Here is a 10619-nt window from a genome sequence, read left to right on the forward strand (position 1 = left end):
TTCTATCCTTCAAATCATATTACATTCATGAATTGCAGTGCAGAATGATTTCGTCAATTTGATTTGAATGATGTTAATTTTCTAACTTTTGATTGATGCTTTACATCTTCTTAGTGTAGTTCTTTTTAGTTTAGTTTTTTAAACTGTTTGCTTTTTAAAACTCAATCGAAACGCGGCTGAAGGAAATAATTCCAACTTCGGAGAAATGTTTACGTTTATTGAAATTTCGTTTGCCGTTGTTGGCTTCAAAATGAAATGAAATGATTGACATTTAATTCAATATTATCGAGAATGAATGAATGAAGAGAACAACATGAACATGAACGCAAGTGATTCGCACGAATCGTTGCTTTCAGGTTGGCATTGGTGAGTTGATTTCATCTGTGCTAGATACAGAAAATAATGAGCTGTATATTGTATCAATCCTGGCGTATTGCATGAATTTAATATGAGTTTTCCAAACACTGCAACGCATATTGCGGTTAAACCGGGAAAAACCATGACCAATATTAAGGTTTAGCTAGTAAAAGGGGAGGATGTGGCATCCTGTTAAAAAAGCAAATTATGTGTTGCTTGCGCATTATTTGGGCAGTTGTTGGGATCCCATGCAGAGTTTCCGGCACAGAGAGAAAGTGTTGGAGTCAGTGGACAGCTTCCTGCGTAAATGGGGTGATTATAGTTAATCGTGCAGTAAGGTAATACGAGTAAGGAGATTCAACGACGCATTCAAGCTGTAAATCGAGCCTACTTTTGCCTCCGCAAGACGCTTTGATCAAGGAGCATTCGCATAAAGCTGACGATGTACAAAACGCTAATCAGACCGGTAATCATCTATGGACTTGAGACAGTAACTTTGCTTACAGAAGACATACGTGCATTTACCGTATTTGAACGAAAGGTGTTGCGAACTATTTTTGGCGGAGTACAAACGGAAAGCGGAGAGTGGTATATGCGCATGAACCACGAGTTTCAGGCCTAGTTGGAGAGATTCCCATCGTACACCTGGCAAAAGTTGGGAGACTACGGTGGGCCGGCCACGTCGCAAGGATGCCGAACGACTGTGCAGTAAAATCTGTTCTCTTCAGGAACCTCACCGGTACCAGGAATAGAGGGGCCCAACGTGCTGGATGACTCGACCAGGTTGAAGCCGACCTGCGTATGTCGAGACGCGCAACTAAATAATTGGCGACGAGTAGCCCAGGACCGAATACAGTGGAGAGGAATTCTTGATATGGTAAGAGCCACCCCGGTTCTCGGCTGGTAAAATATGATGAACTACAAGATATCATAGGTATAACGAATGTTTATGTAAAAATTCCTAGTTTATACCTAGTTTATATTAGTTAAGTGTTTATATTATAAGTAGAGTGACTATATACAGAGTGGCGACAAGTCATCCCAAATGTATGCAATACGGTTTTTCCAAGATTTTTCTTTCTCTTTCCTGCATACGCGTTGGATAGGTCGTCTGCTCGATTGGAATGACACTGACAGATAATTATCATTCCAATTTTGACATTGTCGCCACTCTGTATATAGTCACTCTAATTATAAGCTGTTCTGTGACTATGTCAAAGAATAAAAAGAATGATATCAGTAAGCTATGACTTTCCGCTGACAGCCAGCGAGCGATTTTCGAAGTCGTAAATTGCATCGATTTCCATCACCAACAGTAAAAAGGACCATCCCGAAACCGAATGATACACGGTCATCGGTGTCACCTGCGGCATCATTCCGGTACTCACCTCGCACCGGTACTGCCCGGTACGTCCAAGTGGGTCAAGTTGTGTCGCTTCGTCCGCTGCCAGTTGCTGGCAGACCAAGATCATCCGGAAACGAAGAACTATCTCAAAAGCAATGCGCAGATTTGCAACGAAAACCGACGGCAGGTGTCCAGCTATCCACCGTACGTGATCCATCCGTTCAGTCGATTCCGGAAGCACTGGGACCTGGTGATGTTTGTTACGCTGGCGTTGCACATGCTGCTTCTGGCGTACGATTTTACGTTTCTTATCTTTCGTAAGGAGAGCTCCTACCATGGAGCTATTGTGTTCGACCTGTTTCTGTGTGCTGTTCTGACGGTAGAAATATGTTTGAAATTTATCACCGGATATGTTGTGACGGATACCAACGAAATCGTTCTGGAACCGCACCGGATTGCGTTCAATTACATGAAGTCCTACCGGTTGGTCTACGACCTACTGGCAGTGTTGCCATATATTATTTTGCTGAACTACTTCAACCATGGATACTATCAGTACAGGGTGACTGCTTATCTTGTGTTTGTTACTTACCTGTATGTGGTTAACATTTTTAGATTTCGAGAGATTTTCGCATATTTTCAGGTACGTACCCAAAGTAATCCGTTAGTTTTGACCCTAATTTTGGGCAACTCTTTAATTTCAGACTCTACCGAGAATTTTCCAAGTTAGCCAAAAGAAAATCCTAATAATGAAAGTGGTAATGAACACGGTCTACGTTCTGCACTGGAGTTCCTGTCTGCGATACATCCTGCCGGAGTTGTCGGCCGTGCTGGAACCCAACTCCGAAGACGTTTTATCGCTTGGAAATCCACTGTTTCGAACGGACAACTTTTCGGTTGGACGCTTCATCGTCGACGTTCATTGGAGACACTATCGGAATCAAAATTTTCGTGACTATCCCGTGGATGGGGAACGAATAATCATAAATCCCCCTGAGTACAGCGAGTATCTGCGGTTTTATTACTTCAATCGTCCTGCGGACGAACGACTGTACGATCGGGATTTCGTACTGTGGAAGCTCGACAATGTTCGGAAAAATTCGACCATCGCAAACAGGTACCTGGCAAGCTTTATGGCTACGTTGAAGCTCAGTCTGCAAGCCGGAAGAGACGACTCTGTTGGGTTGCACTTTGTTAACACCGTATTATCAACGTTCCTGCTGGTGGGGGGATGGATTTGGTTCACTTATATTATGCTGATTATGGTTAGGACTATCTTTTCATCGGAGGTCTGTCAAACAAGATTCGAGGAGCTGGTCAACGAGATCAAGGCATATGCACTGAATAAGCGGTTGAGTGGTTTTTTGGAAAGAAAGTTGCTGCGACACCTGGACTTCCGATATAGGAAGAACTATTTCGATGAGAAAGCGATCGTACGGATGATGCCGGACAACTTCCGGAAGAATTTACGGATGGAAATTCGTCGGAAATTTTTGAAGAATGTTGAACTCTTTGAAGATCTTCCAGAATCATTGATTGAAGACATAGTGGATTCTTTGAAGTATGAAATTTACTTGGAAAACGATGTGATAACTGAGGCAGGTACCATAGGAGATGCGTTGTACTTGCTGGCAAGTGGAACGGTCGCAGTCTATTCCCGTGAGGGTACGGAGCTGGGGCACTTGTTCGATGGCGCCCATTTCGGGGAAATATCCTTGCTGCAGCCGGATCACCAGAGAACCGCCACAATTATCGCATTGGAAAACTGTGAAGTGTACCGGTTGTCGCATGAGAGTTTTCAGCAACTGATCGAACCTCATTCGCCGTTGTTGCTCAAAATGCACAAGTTAGCCGAAAAGAAGTTGGCCAAGGAGATGCGAAATGGAGAGAATTTGTCCGAGGAGGAATTGTATGATAACTTTTTGCAATGAGTTTATGATAAAGATGACAGTATTATTAAATACAATCGTCGTCGTAAATTGGAATCTAGTATGGTTTCAACTTACATTTGCTACTTTACATTTCAAAACGTGAATCATCCTGGAGCAATTTACCATTTGTACAAAGTACCCAGTTAATCTAACATCCACGCTGATGTGTGTCCCAGAGTGTCATCATTTCGCACTTGAATAAACTAATTCTTTAGTCGTCTAACTTCCGCATTAAAGCTCGTATATAACTCTGCATGACATCCCAGTTTCCAATGTAGCACCCGCCTCGAGAGTCTGCCTGCCAGCCTGTCTGTCTGTCGGAGTGGAAAATTATGACACATATGTAATTAAAGTTGCACAGGTTGCGCCCTTTCCCGCGAGTGTCTCTTCGGCACGCGTTTTTCCTCGTGACAGAGGTGTAATTCATTAATCAAAAGAGTTTTCCTCCTGTGCTCGGCGCGCTGCTGGGACCTATCGAGTGAGTCATTGCAGCTAACTTTTAGCTTGGATGGGTAAAACGTTTCCTTTTCCCGCCGGTATGTTGCGTGTGCCGTGCGGTGAAAGTGAACTTTTGCCTACCTCATGAAGAAAAGATTATAATTTTGTTGCAAAATTGGGCTTCCTATTTGATTCTTCCAGAACAGTGTCACATATTCACCAATCGATTAAGTTTCGTAAACTGCGTAAATATTTCTGTGGCTTCAAAACTGGTTTTCTTAACAACAATTAAGTAGATAAAAATTTAGTTATTACAACCTATTGAGTAGGTAATAAAACTTAAATAAACTCCACATAGACAATGTCTGGACCTCGTTGAATTTATTAATGGATCTCTCCCACACTATGATGAGTGTGCCCTTCATTTCATTGCGTGTAGTTTTTTGTTTTTAAATTTTCACAACCTCACTCTTCCTTCAGAGTACTATGAATAGCAAAACTAAGGTTGCATCAGGTTGTCTCTGGGATAGTAAAAATTCACATTGTTCTCCCAGCCAGCACCAACTCGTATATTATTGTACGAAAGATATCGTAAATATCTTGAACGACTAAAAATTTTGAAAAAATCAAAACTTTTTATTTCAGACTACAATTCTACTGCTTTCCACATTAGAACTGGTTGATCATAGTCGTCCAGTAGAATGATTTAGTAACTAGCATTAGCCCGCGTGCGTTGCCTCGCGTCTAATTGAGAGCGAATCAGAGGCCTAACTTAGTTTGCCATATCTTTGACGAAAAATAAACACTTTTCTACAGTGATTATGTCGAATCGCTATGACGGAGATAACAGAATGTATTACCAAAACGCCTAAATGTACCTCTAACGCTATGTAACTCTTTGACATGCAACTACATTGCTGATGCCAGTCTTGACTTTAATCTGGCTTAACTTGGTTGAATCTTCGCATTCATTTATAACTAATTTGCATTGTTTACTGTGGTACAGGGGCTTTAACCAGGGCCCTGACATCTGTACATCATTTTTTCACAATTATTGTTATGTTTATAACACCAATTTCTTTCTTGGACCTACTGCTACTGCTACTGCTACTGCTACTGCTACTGCTACTGCTACTGCTACTGCTCCTGCTACTGCTACTGCTACTGCTACTGCTACTGCTACTGCTACTGCTACTGCTACTGCTACTGCTACTGCTACTGCTACTGCTACTGCTACTGCTACTGCTACTGCTACTGCTACTGCTACTGCTACTGCTACTGCTACTGCTACTGCTACTGCTACTGCTACTGCTACTGCTACTGCTACTGCTACTGCTACTGCTACTGCTACTGCTACTGCTACTGCTACTGCTACTGCTACTGCTACTGCTACTGCTACTGCTACTGCTACTGCTACTGCTACTGCTACTGCTACTGCTACTGCTACTGCTACTGCTACTGCTACTGCTACTGCTACTGCTACTGCTACTGCTACTGCTACTGCTACTGCTACTGCTACTGCTACTGCTACTGCTACTGCTACTGCTACTGCTACTGCTACTGCTACTGCTACTGCTACTGCTACTGCTACTGCTACTGCTACTGCTACTGCTACTGCTACTGCTACTGCTACTGCTACTGCTACTGCTACTGCTACTGCTACTGCTACTGCTACTGCTACTGCTACTGCTACTGCTACTGCTACTGCTACTGCTACTGCTACTGCTACTGCTACTGCTACTGCTACTGCTACTGCTACTGCTACTGCTACTGCTACTGCTACTGCTACTGCTACTGCTACTGCTACTGCTACTGCTACTGCTACTGCTACTGCTACTGCTACTGCTACTGCTACTGCTACTGCTACTGCTACTGCTACTGCTACTGCTACTGCTACTGCTACTGCTACTGCTACTGCTACTGCTACTGCTACTGCTACTGCTACTGCTACTGCTACTGCTACTGCTACTGCTACTGCTACTGCTACTGCTACTGCTACTGCTACTGCTACTGCTACTGCTACTGCTACTGCTACTGCTACTGCTACTGCTACTGCTACTGCTACTGCTACTGCTACTGCTACTGCTACTGCTACTGCTACTGCTACTGCTACTGCTACTGCTACTGCTACTGCTACTGCTACTGCTACTGCTACTGCTACTGCTACTGCTACTGCTACTGCTACTGCTACTGCTACTGCTACTGCTACTGCTACTGCTACTGCTACTGCTACTGCTACTGCTACTGCTACTGCTACTGCTACTGCTACTGCTACTGCTACTGCTACTGCTACTGCTACTGCTACTGCTACTGCTACTATCGAAGTGGAGCTATCGACTGTTTATGATTCCAAACTTTATGTTTTCGGCAGGACAGTCATACGGCAAAGCAAAACGACACTTATTTATTCTATGCCCGACGTTTCGATGTATTTAACATCTTTCTCAAGGAGTTCTACAACATAAAATAACATAGTTAACATCATTTCTAAGATATAACAATAGAACGTCATACAGAACCACGTATCGTATTTTGTCTGGTGGCTTCTGTAGAAGGTTTGAACCAAGGTGAGTTAAAATAGGTGATCTAGTTTTCACAGTTTGTAGAACAGAAGTGCGCGGAACGATTGGTTAGCAACCATCGACGTTGTTTAAACATTCAACAGTTTCCGCTTTGAAAATTTCGGTGATCGTCAAGGGTAACCCAGCGGGGGTGAAAAACGAATTTGGAAGTCAGAAAACCTCTCTTGACTAACCTTGGTTTGAACTAGTCACATTGATAATTAATACTAGCATTAACCGAGCTTAAAATATAATAATGTTGAATACAAAATTATTATTAAATCGATTTGTGCCTAATGCATCGAACAAATTCAAAACTCACTGTATTCGAACGAAATTCTTGCGGATCGTTTTAACATACACCCTGGCTGAATCGGTACACTATTTGGCTATGGCTACTGTGATGGTTGAATATTCTGTGTAAAGGGGCGTTGTGTATTGATGCTGTTGCTTGTTATTGCGTGTGTGCGTGTTGAGTGAGAAGATTGTTTTGCTATGTTAGTTTTGATAGTGTGTAAGATTGCAGCGTATGTGGAGCTAAGGCAGTCAACATCTGATCGCTTGTTAACTGTATGATCGGTGTTTGTTATGTGACAAACTTCCAAAATCGGCAGTGCTGTTTGGCGACGATGTTGATCAACTACTTTCGTTTCGTCTAGCGCAAAACGGTGCTGAGTGTCTATGCAGTGCGCAAGCAAAGCAGTTTTTTCTCTCATGTTGTTTAGTTCGTGAGTTACAGTTGGATTACTTCGGTTTGTTACATCGATCAGCGCTTCCATCTGTTTGATGTTCGATCGATGATTACTGATGCGTTTTTTTAGTTGATTTGAAGTTAATCCGACATAGCTGGCTTGACAATCCCGGCACGGTATGCGGTAGATAACATTCGTTTTCATCTGCGTTGGAATGTTGTCCTTTGTGTTGGTAAACAGTTTTTTAACACTAAAATCGTTTCTTGTTGCCAAACTGATGTTAGGGAAATCCGTCCGAAACGTTTTTTGACGTAGGACTACGTCTTTGTTTACTATACTGGGACTGGGTAGCACTTTGTAAAAACGAAAAATAGAAGTGTAACGTTTGAATGAAATATTTCAAACGCTAATAGCTACTATACTACTGAACGAAACATAACAGTTAATATGTCGTTGGATAGATAAAATGTCCAGCAATTTTATAGTAACATATTAATAATAATTTTTTATACGCTAAATAGTGAAAATGTGTGTAAAGTTTTAAGGTCGAATTTTCCCATACATTTCCCTTGTGATCGCCTAGCTTCACAGGCACGGACGACAATTAGATACACCAAAGGATTTGGATCCAAATGATAACCTTTGAGACCACTTTGTAAGCCACACCCCTTTTCCAATCCAATTGGCAACATCGATGGCTATTGACGGCAACACCGACCCCGAAGACATGCGGAATCAGCGGGCAATGGCCAACGTGAATCCCACACGATGCACTTTACGTTACATTTTGCATTATACCCATCGCAGACATGCGAAATAGTTTGATTGCTTACTCAATCAGTGTCGGACAATCATTTAAGCAGCAGCAACCGATATGATTTCCTCTACCACCTACACTAGCTTACAAGTAGCAGCGGCAGTGCCAGTGATTATAAAACGGTACACTTGGTTCGCCGCCTGCTCATTTATCGCACGATCGCACTGACGGACGGTCAGTGTTTATCATCGACGGCTATTGGTGGCGAAACCAACGGCATTTGGCGGCAACACCGACAGCAATTGGAGGTAAAAACGATGGCATTTTGGCGGCAACACCGGCAATTGGATGCAAATCCAAGGACTTTTGCGGCAATTATTGGCAATTCGAGGCATAATTCGAGGCATACCCGATGGCATTTTGGCGGCAATTTCAATGGCAATTATCGCAAACCAACACTGAAGGCAAATGGAAACGGATCGACTGACGGGCAGCAAATTCAGCAGCAGGCCATTGTGGTCTTAAACAGTTCTTATAAGAACTATAATTTATTGAAGAAGGGAAAGATTTTTCTACACTTTCTAAATGGTTAACGTTCCATTTTGCGTTATACCATGGTAAACATGGAAAATGCTTGCTCATTCAGCGTCGGATAATCATTTGAGCAGCAGCAGCAGTCGATCTGGTTTCCCCCAACACCTACACTAGCTTACAAGTAGCAGCGGCAGTGCCAGTGACTATAAAATAGCACACTTGGTTCGCCGTCTGCTCATTTATCGCACGATTGCACTGACGGACGGTCAATATTTACCATCGACGGCTATTGGTGGGGCAACACCAGTAATTGGCGGCAACGCCGATGGCAAATGGAGGCTAAAACGATGGAATTTCGGCGGAAACACCGGCAATTGGCAAACCAAGGGCTTGGGATGGCAATTGGTAGCAAGACCAAGGACACTTCGCGGAAACACCGGTTGTTAGTGGTAACATTAATAGCAATTGGAGGCAACTTCGATCGCAATTATCGTAAACCAACACTGATGGCAAACGGAAACGGAACGACTGACTGGCAGTAAATTCAGCAGCAGGCCGTTGTGGTCTTAAACAGTTCTTATAAGAGCTATAGTAATTGAAGAATGGAAAGATTTTTCTACATTTTCTAAATGGTTAACGTTCCATTCGGATAATTATTTGAGCAGCAGCAGCAGCCGATGTGGTTTCTCCCACACCTACACTAGCTTACAAGTAGCAACGGCAGTGCCAGTGACTATAAAATAGCACACCAGGTTCCCCGTCTGCTCACTTATCGCACGATCGCACTGACGGACGGTCAGTATTTTGATAAAACTAATCCATTTCTACTTTACAGTGATTTGGTATTTCCTATCACTCCTGTATTAGCGGGCAACCATCATCCTAAAGTCTAAAGGACCGAATAGCGACATCCATCTATATATTGGCAACAGTAATTATAGTACTGATTTTTAAGAAGTGCTATCAGCTCATAGTTCTTTTCAGGGCCACCAAACAATTTCAAACGGTTTTTTTCAAAACCACCATTGATTCAATGAAGAATTAAATCAAAATATTTCGCTCTTCTTTTACAAATAAACACTCAAACAATAATACTCACAGATACTCAAATATGCATATGCCATAAATGCAGATTAGTCTTTGATCTAATGATCAGACACAAAGTTATACTTAATCGATTAAAACATGTTATCAATGTAATGAGTATTATATGACACAGTCCTACGTCACCCTTTCGTACAGCCCTTAGGGCTGTATACCTTGAAGTTTTTCAATCGATTGGTTAGTTGTTCTACATAGATTATCGGTTTGTAAATAATTGCTTCGGGTGATTGTGCAGGAACGACAACGGCTGGTTTCCCGACATTCCACTGCCACAAACTAACCCAATATATTTCTAGCCGCAGATCGAAAACTTTCCCAGTATTCAGTCTAACATTTTCGCACCAAACGCTCCTCTGCTTTAATCAAAATAGAGTTTACGTTTGACCGCGAAAGTCAGTAACAGTAAAACAGCTTTGGGTCATTCGTGACTTCTACGGCCTTAGGAAAAAGCAGTTTTATGATAGTTTCCGATTGGTTTCAGTGTAAGTTATTTCAAAGCTTGACCGTTTGGACTCGTGATTTTAGTCAGGACCTTGAAATGCGGTCAGGTATATATTAATATTTTTTTGAAACGATGGTTCTACAATTGATGAAAGGACGGTAAGGGAAAGTAATCAAGAAGGATTTTTTGGGAATGGAGGGAGAAGAGTGGAAAGGAAGGGAGGGGGGTTATAGGTAGCTACGCTTAACAAGTTGTCTTTATGACTCCTACCTTTTGTCCAATGCTGGAAGGTGCATGGGTCGAACCAAGCTATAATCTGAGATTATAACCGGATTTGAACCCACAACACCCGCCAGGGCATGTGGCTCGTTGTAACCCGTGTTAATAAGGGGGTTTGTGCAGACTCCTTTTGTCCAGCGCCTCTATGGTTCATAGGTACACGGGTACCAACGAGCCAT

At 42.5% G+C, this 10619-nt stretch overlaps 1 protein-coding gene across 1 annotated transcript; it reads left to right on the forward strand.

The window, feature by feature from the left end:
- The first annotated feature begins 1697 nt into the window (after positions 1-1697).
- Positions 1698-3633, forward strand: LOC128732513 (potassium voltage-gated channel subfamily H member 1-like). The gene is made up of 2 exons (XM_053825779.1): positions 1698-2345; positions 2407-3633. Exons 1-2 carry the CDS (start codon positions 1698-1700, stop codon positions 3631-3633), a joined length of 1875 nt encoding a protein of 624 aa, XP_053681754.1.
- Positions 3634-10619: the final 6986 nt, after the last annotated feature.

This window comes from Sabethes cyaneus, chromosome 1 (assembly GCF_943734655.1).
Source record: "Sabethes cyaneus chromosome 1, idSabCyanKW18_F2, whole genome shotgun sequence".
NCBI classification, from domain to species: domain Eukaryota; kingdom Metazoa; phylum Arthropoda; class Insecta; order Diptera; family Culicidae; genus Sabethes; species Sabethes cyaneus.

Excerpts from the sequence above, each read along its gene's own strand:
- LOC128732513 (XM_053825779.1), top strand. The coding sequence starts at position 1,698 with ATGATACACGGTCATCGGTGTCACCTGCGGCATCATTCCGGTACTCAC. Across the intron at positions 2,346-2,406 it reads AGATTTTCGCATATTTTCAG|ACTCTACCGAGAATTTTCCA; the intron begins GTACGTACCCAA and ends CTTTAATTTCAG.